Source organism: Martes martes, assembly GCF_963455335.1.
Source record: "Martes martes genome assembly, chromosome: 5".
In the NCBI taxonomy this organism is placed as follows: Eukaryota; Metazoa; Chordata; class Mammalia; order Carnivora; family Mustelidae; genus Martes; species Martes martes.
In genome coordinates, this window is record NC_137892.1 from 49,048,979 (window position 1) to 49,062,381 (window position 13,403).

Genomic DNA, 13,403 nt, shown 5'->3' on the forward strand with positions numbered 1-13,403 from the left:
TGTTTTCCGTGGATAAAGCTAACAAGATGCTTTAGAAACTTCTTGCTAATCCAACTAATGGTGTAAATTTGGGAATTTAAACTATTGAGGGAAGAGATTCTGCATCTATTTTTAGACTGTTTACATTTTTAGCCTAATGTTTGGGATCGAACAATAAATGTATTAATTGGATTTCTGTTTGTTGAATTATCTGGTTATTTTCTCATGACTGACCTTGCTTCTAAGGAATATTTGAAGCATCTTACAGTTAATCAGAAGACACTTAAACCAGAATAAAGACAAATATCAGGTTATTTCAGAAAACCTAGACTAGGATCTTGTATCATCTACCTCTAAAGTTAATAGACCTCCTCTCACCCAAAATTACTATGCCCATCAATCAGCATTATTGCCACTACATATATATGAAAATAATGTTACCTTTTTGATGTTGAAAATTAATTTTGAACTTAATTTTGACCTCAATTAAGAAAGATAAATTGTCAGGTAACATACCAAACTGACTTTGATCTTAAATTTTGAAAATAATCCTTTGTAATAGTAATCGGGCAATAACTCTCTAGACTTTCAACTATTGCTCTTTTAGAGCAAGGTGTATAGACAGTGGTGAATGGCAGAATGACAAGGTATTTAGCCAAAAAAAACAAAATCAGGAGTTCCGACATTTAAAATTTTGTGACAAAAATCTGAGATTTTAAAAGCCAGCTCAACTGTCTTAGTTTGTGTTGGTGAGGGAGGTTGTCTGAAATGCAACTGCTCAGTCCCTTTATCAGTATTTGGACAAATTACTAAAAATATCTAGCCCTCTGAAGGCTTTACCCTATTTATAAGTTGTAGTTATTGGCCTCTACCCAGATTCAGATGTTAGAGATTAGCCTAAAAGCTGAGTCCTGATTGAAACAGATTTAGGTAGACACAGCACTGAGCCTTTCCAATTCACATTGCTGTAATCTATTAGGTTTCACTGAATGAGCCACATGAGGATGCTGTAATAAAAACCTTTGATAAAGGGTCCCTCGAGTCAAGGTGTATGCTTTGGGTATCATGTTTCTCAGTGCACAGATATGCTTACATAAGTTAAAAAAATATATGCCAATCTCAAGTCAGACTTAGAACTGGTATCCCTGAATAAGACTGTCCCATCAGGAAATTGAGTGGACTGTAGCCTAAGGAGGTATTATTTTTCTTGTAAGTTCTTTGTTTTCATGAAAAGGCTCTTTGATTCTCAGAATGTATTTGTTTCAAGGTAATTCAGTTTGAATTCACTCATGCTCAGAAGTCTCTTGAAAAGCCTTCCTTAAAGTTTATAGTGTATGTTTTATAGGCAATTCACACCTGATGAATTTTGAAGAGTCATTCATATGACATCAGTTTTAATAATCAGAACTTAGTTTTCAAAGCTTAAATAATTCTGTCACATGGAATATATAATTTAATAGCAATGATGTTTTCAAAACAGTAGTAGGCTTTTTAGCAACAGGTACTTCTTAATACCATTAAGGAGCAAATGCATAGCTGTCAATTTTGGATGAGGGCATTCAGCTTCAAAAAAATTTTCCTGTTTATAAGCTTTCTTGCAGTTTAGATATGCTGCCATCAGGTGGTAGTAATATGTCATATCCATGTGGCTCCACAGATGACAGGCTGCTTAAGGTCACCAGTTTACCGCACAAAGATTTATGACCATGAATCCACAGATTTTTATATGAAAATTAAAATAGCATAGTATACCCATTTAGTATCAGAATTAAGGTTACTTTGTATATAATTTTTAAAACAGATATGTATTGGAAGATTCAACTGGGCAAGTTTTTTCTGTTCTTATTTATTTATTTTATTTTTTGGTAAGAGTATTATATACCTTCTAAAAATTTGGAAAATTATAGAAGAGTAAAATTTAAAACATCAAATTTCATTACCCAAGGATAATTGCTATTAACCTTTTGTTTCATTTCCTTCCAGTCTTTTTTTTTTTTTTTTTAAATGTGCAATGTTAAGTATGCTTTTGTTTTTGCTTTTTGGAGTGGAGTTCTATAGCAAGAAAAGATACTTGGCTGTCATTAACAGTGTATATGCAGCGTGTATCTGTCTTTTACAATTTTTGAAAATACAAGGTTTTTGTAACTGCTTTGTGACATTTTAATGTCCCATTGATCAAAGTTTTCCATAATTTATATAGTCATTCACCTATTGGTAGACAATGTATGTTTATGATCATCAGTCATCAAGATTATTTTTAGAGTATTTTATCTCTGGGGCACCTGGGTGGCTCAGTAGGTTAGGCCTCTGCCTTCAGCTCAGGTCATGATCTCAGGGTCCTAGGATTGAGCCCCGCATAGGGCTCTCTGCTCAGCAGGGAGCATGCTGCCCCCCCTCCCCCCCCGCCTACTTGTGATTTTTGTCTATCAAATAAATAAATGAAGTCTTTTAAAAAAAAAAAAGAGTATTTTATCTCTGCTTTCCAGCTATTGCCAGTTGAGAGGACCATCATTCTATTGCATCCATGCTTGATTTTTGTTTTAATGCAGAATGATTTCTAATTCATCTCAGAGTAGCTAGATATTTTATATTTCCTCCATTGTATTTGAAAGGAAACTGCCAGGAAATCTGAGCATTCCATTTTCAATTATGAATGAAAATATGTAGTCTCTTTGTTATTGTTTTTATATCATAAAAAGTTTTATAATTTTGTAAATTGTGTGCAACCAGGTAGTACATATAAACATCTCAGGGCCTGTAATGTTAGGAAGTGGAATCATTACGTATTTCCTACCAAAATAATTTTTTCTTTTCTTTTTTGTAGCATAGAACATTGCATTAAAGAAATACAGTATGAAGTTAACAAACAGTGTCCAGATGTGCAGCTGCGAACAACAACTGACTGCCTTGAATGGCTAGATAACTATAATTATAATCCATCCAAGTCACCATCCATTCCCCATGGAGATTTGATAAAATTCCTCAAAACACTGGTAAAAAAAATCATCATAATCTTGTTTTATAGCAAAGTGGGGTGGGTAAACAGGAATACAGTTCTTCAGTTTCTATATGTAAATACGTAAATATTTATTTTAGTGTCCATGTTGCCCTGCCATATCTAGGGGCTGGGCTTTTGTTTTGTTTATATATCTGCAGTGGAATCTAGTGGGCTATTGTCTTTACTTTTTATAATGAGTTGTATCAATAAAATGTAGTTTTATAGAAATGGAGATTAAATATTCTAATTCCAGAGTGTGTTGATTGATATGTACCATACACATTGTCTACCAGAAAAGTTTGTATTTATTGTGTTTTCTGTCCTTCACAACTACTCCTTTTCTCTGTGCTTATTGTTAAGTATAAAAAGATCACTACTGATTATATGTTTTAAGTCTCCTTGTCTATCATTCCCTGCTTTCCCAAGCTGCCGGCGTACCCAGTTTTGTTTTTTTTTTTTTTCAATCAAGTCAATAATTTCTACAAGACCACTCTTAATTGATGGAGAATTACTACATGGGTCATTCTTTGATACTGCCCACTCTCTATGTGAGGGATGTGTTAGTAGCCTTCAGTGGAAATGCTTACTTCATTACACCTGCATCTACGAGGGGTAGCTAGCTTACAACAACAGTTTCCCAGAGAAGCAGCACAATTGTTAGAAAGCAGTAGGCCTGTAGCTATGGTTTTAATTTAATTTGGGGGAAAAAAAGCACTGTTTTTGTCTAAACATCAAACATTGACAAAGGCAGATGTGGAAAATATCTTGAGGTTGTAGATGGCTGAGGATGACAGAATCAGATGGAAAGTTCTTGGCTATCGTTATTATTGCAGATGTCTCTTTAATGTTTGCAAAGTAATAAAAGGAAGAGAAAGGAAGACTGTGAGCCCTGAAGCCTTATTCTTTCAAGAAAATCCTCTCACCCATTATCTCTTGAAGGTGCAGCCCTGAAGAATAAATATGGATATAGTTATTCCTTTAATTTCTATTAAGAGCCATGTGTATTGAATTTCATTAATATTGATGTAATAATGCTTTCTCATTTAATTAAAAGCAAAAGCTTTTAATTATCTTTTAATCTGTCACACATAAGTCATTCTCTATTCACTGCAGGGCAAAGGCCGCTTTAGTTTTGCTCAAATTCATTAGACTGATAGGGTTGTTCCAGACCTAGGTTTTCTTACATAATTGATCCTGTTATTTTGAGGAAAAGAACCACATTATTAAAACAGATTCAGATTAAACCAACCTTATTATCAAGTTTTCACATGCTAAAAGTGTCAATCTTAACAGTCATTTTTCATAGCTCTCTTTTTTAAATAGAAACATTTTTATTTATTAATTATATAAGTACTTAAGAGATCCTCATTATGGCACTTATACTGAAGTTATTCTTAAATTTAAGTAGTCAGAGTAAACACATGTCTTAAACTTTTGTAACCTATTATTCTTTAAATCTTGCTTAATCAAATATTTACAGTTTTAGACTGATTTTTAAAAAATGAAGATAGAGACACAAATATGACTTGGTTGTTTCATAATATTTACCATAATGCTGGCATTCTGAATTCTATGTAAGGACATTTCTTTTCCAGAAGTGCCAAAAGAGTTAAATAGAGGGGGATGAGAGAGAGAAAGAGAGAGAGAAAGTTTCAGAAAATCAGTGCACTTTGTGGCTGTCTGGAGTCTAGTAGAAAGAACATGGATGAAAAGAAGGAAACCAGGGATTCATTCTTGGTTTTGTGCTTAATGTACATGACATTTGGAAGGTAACTTAAACATGTTGCACGTTAGTGTCCTTATCTGTAAGTTGAGTTTTTAAATATCTATGTCACAGAGTTTTTATTATGAATAAGCCAGAGACTTGTTAGGAAAGTGCTTTTTATATAATAAGATACTATATAGATACTGGATATTATTTATTACAGATAGAACATTAAAATGGACATGACAATGCTTAGAATGACTTGAGAGCAAATTCCTGGAATTTGCCTAGGAGTTCTTTATAATTCTGAATCATAGATAATACCTCTGATATCTCTGTCAGTAAGAAATTTCAAAGCCAGCCTGATTTTATGCCACCCGAATTTTGCTTCCAGTTTTCTTACAATCAGCTTGTTGCTACTCAGAGAATATGAACTAATTTCAGTATTAGCTGAAAGAGACATAATTAGGAAAGTCAGCATGAAAGGAGAATGTGTGCATGTAATACAAAGTCCAAAAAGAAAGTAACTTTTTGTCCCTTTACTATTCATAATTATAGCTACCATTGTTTCTTGTCAGCATAGAAAGAATAAAGGAATAATTTCATATCATCTTTTGGGGAAATGATTCTGAGAGTATTTTTTCCCATGTTGACTGAGTTATCTTTTTGGAGAGCACTGAAATATTCTCAGATTAGTTTCCAAGGTAAAATCTTTGTTAACGTGGCTCTCAAAAAGGAATTTAAATGAAAGTTAAATTCTTTAAATGTATTAAATTTTATTCCTCAGGATGACAGCTATTAGTAACCTCCAGGCACATACTGTTATTTAAAGGTCTCTATTTTGTATGTTCATTTGGGGTTCTCTAAGAATAGATGTACTCATTCAGGCATGAAGATTTTCTACCACGAATTACTTAGGGGCATGATCTTGAATTTATTTTGTCTGAGGAATACATTTCAATCGATGTTTGTTACACATTTTTACTTAGAATTTTTAAGCTGCAGCTCAGGTTATATTGGGAATGGATAACAATGAGGCCTGAAAACTAGACTATGTTTGGAAAACTAACCAAAAATATAGATCATCACCTGGGTTTACAAAATTTAACAGATCATAAAACTACCTTCTAAAATACCTGAATCGATTACATTCCAAAGGCAAAAACAAAACAGAACAAGACTTGAAGAGCATTGGTTCTAAATATACCTGAGTTATTGTGAAATTGTGGGACTGTAGAAATGGTTTTTTCTTTTACTCTTACAGTTAATCCCATTTCTAATGTTATAATTTACTTTTATTAGCAAGATTTGTTGAAGAGTGAACTAAATCAAGAAGAAATGATACTGGATTTACTTTGGGACCTCTCCTGCCAGAGCAGCATTTCATTCCCATCACTGCTAAGTGGAGCGTCTTTTCATTTCCTCTCTAGGACTTCCCTTCATTCTGTCGAAGATTATTCCTCTATGGATGTAAAGTCTATATGGGATAATATAAGACTACATCTCCGGCGCTTCTTAGTCAACAGATTACAAAGCCTTAATGAAATAAGCCATTCACAGCACAAAATTTGGTTGAAAAATCAGTGCATACAACAACTCTTGTTTCTTTATCCAGAATCAGAAGTTATAGTCAAGTACCAAAGCATACAGAATAAACTGTTGGCTAAACTGCTGCAGAACTATTTTCCTTCTTACAGCAGAGAATCAAATTTAGACGACATGGTTCATGGATACCAAAGTACAATGCTTAAGTTATATTCGATGATAAAAGAGGATTTTAACACACTACATGAAGTTTTAGCTCCAACCTCAACAGTGAAATTCATTAAAGAAACTTACCTGGATACTGTTACAGAAGAAATGGCAAAATTTCTTGAAAATTTGTGTGAGCTGCAGTTTGAAGAAAGTGCTGTCCCCGTGATTAGAACAAGCAAGAGCTCCAGCAGGCATAGAGGAGCAGTGCATGCTTTGGGTTAGTGAGCTTTTAAATTTGTTTGGTTCAATTTAAGCCTTTTGATATCTTTAATTCTCTAACATTTTTCTTTTTGGTGAAACTTAATTGCAAACTTGAAATAAGAAAATAAATGTTACGTAATTTTTGCAGTGCACATTTCTTCTGCATTTCTTTTTCTGTAAGTACACTAGTAGAAGAGCTTTTTTTTCCCTGTTATTTGAATTATTAAAGATATTAAAAAACGTAAGCCAAAAGGTTGCCAATAAGAGTTTTGGTTTTTTTGATTGCATGAGTTACCCAGTGAAATTGTATGTATATATGAATATATCCACCAATATTCATATATATATAACAGAAAAGGATAGTTTTTAATTAATTGTAATTTCCAAAGCTGAAACCTTATTAGGGAAAAAGAATTGCTAGAAATTTGTTGAAATTTGCGTGAACTGAAATTGGAAGTCTAGAATTGTATTCCTTTAGTCAGCCAATTCCAATAGAGAGCTACTATGAAATGGCAACTATATTATTAAGATTGGTCATAGGTATAACATTTTAGCTATAAATGATTTTAGAGGAACTTCTCTAGTATTATTTCTATAAGAATATACACAAAGAAAAAGTGATTTGAAAGTTTCTAATTTTATTTAAAAGAAAAGGAAAAAAGAAAGAAACTCTTGTGATATAATAAAATTTATCCTGTCACCATTTTAATTTCCTACTAGTGGAGAAAAATCAAGGTAGGAAATAATATTTTTGAAAATTATTAGTCATGCTTTTATGTAAAAACTCTGAGGTATATTTCTAAATAGGTGCATAAGCTATATTTTTAAGTATTTAAAAATTATCATTTGGTGAATTGCTGTCTTTGAATTATGATCACTTTATAAATATTTCCATAGCTCACTATAGTTTTACATACCTTTCTTAATAAAATGCCAGAATACAAAATACTATGTTACATGAATTTTCAAATAGCTTGTTATTTTCTCTTATATTTTTGATTTTCCTCTGGAAACTGTATCACATCACAGAACAGACATGCATCAGCCAAGTTTAGGTTATGGCAGAATACAAAGTTAATTTAGGAACATTACAGTTTTGCTCAAAGCAAATAGATTTTCATTTTAATTGTTACATAAATTTTAAATGCATTTCATGAGTATACTTATTTTCTAATATAGTCTCTAAAAGAATTCCTGCTTACTTGTAAAGTGTTTTCAACATGAAAGTTTTATATATGCTAAATATAGTTTATAACAGAAGAAAAGATCCATATGGTTGAAAATATGTGTAAGTTGCTATGGAGTCTTTAGGGCTGATATTGAGGTGTTTTCTCATTCGTGAGAGAAAACTATGTGTGTAGGCTTTAACACCAAAATTTGAAACATTTTCTGCAAGCCTAGGTGCACTGATCTTTCTCAAGCTCATTTATCTAAACGTTGGTATGAATCACTTGTTAAATGAATGCTTTCCATATGCCAGGCACTGTGCCATATACATTCTTTTCCTTACTACCCTAATTTCATAAACAAAGAAAGAAGCTTAGAAACATTAACTTGCCCTGGGTCATGTTGTACAGAGTCAGGATTCATGTGTAGGTCTTTATGTCTCCGAGACCAATGAATTTAACTATCGTGGTAGTGGACCTTGTCTTAAGGTGTAGAATAAAGTGCTTTGTCACTTGCAAAAGAAATTTCAAACAGCACTTTTCAGGCGGACTACCAGGAAATCAATACAGTTCAGCTTTATTGTGCACCTACCACAGCAAGGGATTTAGCAGCTACCATTTTTAAGGTACTGAGCTAGACGTGGTAAGGGAAAGAAAACTAAATGAATAACTGCTGTTTTCCAGAACTGCTAAACTAACTCTTAATGGATCCACCATACTTTCCACTAATATCTGACCCAGTGACCAAATTTTATTTACGAAGGAAATACAGTTTGAGATGAGTGAAATAGTATAATAGTATTAATAATATTAATACAAGTATAATAATTTATATTCCTATTATAATGAAATCTACATTGACTTGAATGGGTTGTACATTATGTTATCTTTAGTATAGATCTGTGTTTTTATGCTCGCCAAGTCTTCCAGTATTTTGCCTGAAACCATAGAAAAGATTTTCATTAGGTAACAATAGCTAACATTAATTGCACCAAACATTGATGTGCATTATCTCATTTAATCCTTCTAACCAACCAACAAGGTAGGTGCCATTGTTTGTTATCTCTGTTATACAGTGAGAAAACTGAGGCAGAGAGATAGTAAGTAATTTGGTCAAGGTTACAGAGTGAAGCCAGGATTCAAACTGAGGTTTGTCTGACTGCAGATCATCTACTCTATCACTGTGCTCTACTGCCTGAAGGAACAGGATAGAAATAGCTCTTTCTATTGAAAATACTGCTCCAGAAGCGCCTGGGTGGCCCAGTTGGCTAGGCGTCTGCCTTCGGCTCAGGTCATTATCCCAGGGTTCTGGGATCGAGCCCTGCATTGGGCTCCCTCAGTGGAGAGCCTGCTTCTGCCTCTGCCTGCTGCGCTGCCTCCTTGTGCTCTCTATCTTTCTGTCAAATAAATAAATAAAATCTTAAAACAAAACAAAATACTGCTCTGAATCCTCTGTATTGTTAACTCTACTTTAGTGTAGTCATTGTTTTACTTTTTTCAAAATTATCCCACCCTCTTCTCATCTGATGACTATGTAATACCATTTTGAAAGTGTCCTTCTTATGATTCCTGTAATCTGCAAATGTATCTTTAGCAATTGGGGTGTGTATAGGAGTCTTTTTTCTTCCAGCTTTATTGAGATATAACTGACATATAACAATGTAAATTTAAAATGTACAATATATTGATTGGATATGCATATGTTTTTATAAAATCACCACCACCATAGCATTAGTTAATATCTCCATCATGTCACATAATTACCATTACTTCCCTATGGTGTGAACATTTAAGATTTACTCTCTTAACAACTTCCAAGTGTATAATATACTATTGTTAGATATATTCATATTGGATCCTTAGAAATTATTAACCTAACTAGAAATTTGTAACCTTTGATTAACATCTTTCCACTTCTACCTTTCTCCATCCCCTGGTAAACACCATAATACTTCATTTCTATGAATTTATTTTTATTTCGATTTCACATGTTTTATCATAAAGTATCATAAAGTATCATAAAGTATAAAGTCTTTTCTCTGAGTTGTTTCACTTAGTATAATACCTTCAGGGTCCATCCATGTTGTTGAACATTGCAGGATTCCCTTCTTTATCATGGCCAAATAATATTCCATATATATATATATATATACACACACACACATATATATATACACACACACACACACACACACACACACATATATATATATATATATGTAATTTTTGCTTTTGTTGCTTGTGCTTCTGGTGTCATATCTAAAATATCATTGCCAAGACCAGTGTCAATGCTTCCTTCTCAAGGTTTTACAGTTTTACAGAACTTATATTTAAGTCTTTAATCAATTTTGAATTAATTTTTAAGAGTGTTGTAACATAGGGTACAATTTCATTCTTCTGCATGTGATTACCCAGTGTTCCCAGCACCATTTGTTTACTCCTTTCCCCATTGAATATTCTTGGTTCTCTTGTCAAATACCAGTTGACTGGACACGTGAGAGTTTATTTCTGAGTTCTCTATTTTGTTCCTTGGTCTCTGTGTTTTGATTTATAGGCTTGTAGGATAGCTTGAAATCAGGAAGTGTGATACCTCTAGCTTTGTTCTTTCTCAAGATTGCTTTGGCTATTTGAGTTCTTTGTAGTGCCATACAAATTTGAAGATTATTTTTTTCTATTTCTGTGACAAACCATATTGAAATTTATTTTTAATTTTATTTTTTTAAGTAATCTCTACACCCATTATGGGGCTTGAATTCATAAGCCCAGAATCAAGGTTTGCACACTCTACTGACTGAGCAGCCAGGCGCCCCTGCATTGAAATTCTCATAGAGGTTGCATTGAATCTAGATGGCTCTGGGTAAAATGGAGTTTTAGCAGTTTAAATTCTTTCAACGCATGAACATCCAGTATTTTCCCATTTATTTGTGTCTTCTTCAATTTCTCTCTTCAAACTCTTACATTTTTCAGTATACAGATCTTTAACTCAATTGGCTTAATGTATTGCTCAATATTTTATTGTTTTTGGTGCTGTTGTGAGTGGGATTGTTTTATTTCTTTATCAGATATTTCATTGTTAGTATATAGAAATGCAACTGCTTTCTGTATGTAGATTTTATATCCTGAAACTACTGAGTTCATTGATTTTAATTCTAACAGTTTTTTAGTGGAGTCTTTAGAATTATTTATATAAGATCATATCATTTGCAAAGACAATTTCATTCTTTTTTTTTTTTTTCTCGTTTGAATGCCTTTTATTTCTTTTTCTTGTCTGATTGTCCTTGCTAGGACTTCTATTATTATGTTGATAAGAGTGGTGAGAATGGGCATCTTTGTCCTATTGATCTTAAAGGAAAATGTTTCAGCCTTTTACCTCTGAGTTTGATGGTAGCTGTGGGCTTGTTATAAATTGTCTTTATTGTGTTGAGGTATGTTCCCTCTACACCAAATTCGCTGCAAGTTTTTAATCATAAAAGGATGTTGTATTTTGTCAAGTGCCTTTTCTGTATCTATGGAAATGATCATATGATTTTTATCTTTTATTTTATTAATGTGGTGTATCATGTTGGTTGCATATATTAAACCATCCTGGCATCCTAAATATAAATCCCACTTGGTCATGGTGTATGTCCTTTTAATATGGTGTTGAATTCAGTTTGCTAATATTCTGTTTAGAATTTTTACATCTATATTCATTGGGAATACTGGCCTGTAATTTTATTTTCATGTAGTGTCCTTATCTGGCTTTAGTATCTGTGTAATGTTTGGCCTTGTTAGCTATGTTTGAGAGTGCTGCTTCTCTTCAGTTTTTAATGAACTAATTAATGAACTGATGTGCTATCTGTTTCTGCATATACTACTACATACTTGATGAGCTAAGGCAATTTGGATTTACTGACTCCTTAATCGCCTTTGATTTTTCTAGGTAGATTGAGGATTGGTTGTTTTTTCCCCAGAATGATCTATAAATTATCTATTTATGTGTACATATAAATCAATATATATTTATATCTGTATTTGTAATATGGATATATAGAGAGAGATAACATTACTTGAGTATCAAAAATAATTACAGCTTTTTATTATGTATGTTTTACATATGTGATTTCATTTAATCTTTGAACCTTATTCATATTTTAAATGTGAGAAAACTGAGACTATAAAGGTAACTATTTTCCAAGGCCGCACATAATTATTTTCTAAAAATCCACAGAAAGAGAATTTCGTTGTTTGCAGTTATTTGGTATATTATTTTGATATGTTGCTAAATTCCATGGCAAAAACTGTATAAGGCACTATGGCAACTAGCATAAAAATAATTTACCAGGCACTTTCATATTTTCTTTTTTATTTTAACGTTCCTGTGTTCTACACTCAAAGTTTTTGCTTTTCTTTTTTAATTAACAGTGATTCATAACTGACTCATGATTTGCATGTGCTTGTTAACTTAGAAAATGACGAGAGGCACTTTTTATGCTATTTTATTTTATTTTACCAGCTGGCCTTTCTGGTGGCTTGGTGTTCACCTGAGCACCGCAGAGTAAATTCTACCTGCAACCATGTAGCTGGGTATTGATTCAAGTTCTCTGGTACATGCATTTAAAATACGGTGACAACCTCTCCAGCCATTTTCCAAAGACAAAGTACCGGGCAGATACTTAATTTATGTTATATAACTTAATCCCTTGACTTGAATTCCACTTTTTGACATTGTATGGTAACCTTTTTTCTCCTTGATATTCCTCTGATTTTGTAATTTTAATTTCTTTGAGACCATTTGCTATTTTAGTATTATAATACATTTAGAAGTATATAGCTTTGCGTCCCTGCATGCCTCAGTCTTAAGTGTCTGCCTTCTGCCTTCTGTCTGCCTCGGACTCCCTGCTTAGCAGGGAATTTGCTTCTCTGTCTGCTGCTCCCCACTTGCCCGCTCTCTCTCTGTCAAATAAATAAATAAAATTTTAAAAAAGTTTTAAAGTATATAGCTTGTGTGTTTTGCAATTTGAAGAAAATGATGAAATCATGTTAATATATATGTTATTGAATCTTTATGATTTGATGATCTGTCTAGAAAAGAACCATATTACTTATTCAGATATTCTTTTACAGTGTTTCAAAAATGACTTAAGAACCAAGATTTCCTCAGTAATTCTGATTTTGTTCATCTGTGTTCTCATAGTTTCTCTTACAATTTTTGGAGAAAATTATCAATTATTTTATAACAATTTATGTTATAATAGTGTTGTTTCATTTAATTTGTAAGGCTTTAAATTTTCATTTAAAGTCAAACAACTTTCATAAAGCTAGAAATCCACCTTTTAGTATTTTTATTATAACCTGATAGCTCATTATCTGGGATGTCAGATCCATATTTACTCATGTATGGGTGTCTTCCATATTTCAAAATAGACCCCTCCTTATATTGAAACATTTTTTATATCTACATTTGGAGTGGTTAATTGATCAAATTACTTTATTTTTTAAAATTGTATTTTCTTTATATTTAAGGAAAGTTATTGCCATTTTCTCAATGTTTGAAAAAGACAGGATTTGTTTATGTGTAGTAAATTTCAGGCATTATCAATCCTCTGTATTTTATTAT

General features: G+C 32.5%; 1 protein-coding gene across 1 annotated transcript in view; it reads left to right on the plus strand.

The window, feature by feature from the left end:
* Positions 1-13,403, plus strand: part of KIAA0825 — a gene marked incomplete at its 3' end in the record, with an annotated part of 203,430 nt that overhangs the window by 67,087 nt on the left and 122,940 nt on the right. The window contains exons 3-4 of the mRNA XM_080804280.1: positions 2,804-2,972; positions 5,985-6,654. Of these exons, the coding sequence (XP_080660406.1) occupies positions 2,804-2,972; positions 5,985-6,654 (839 nt within the window). The remainder of the gene's footprint in view (positions 1-2,803; positions 2,973-5,984; positions 6,655-13,403) is intronic.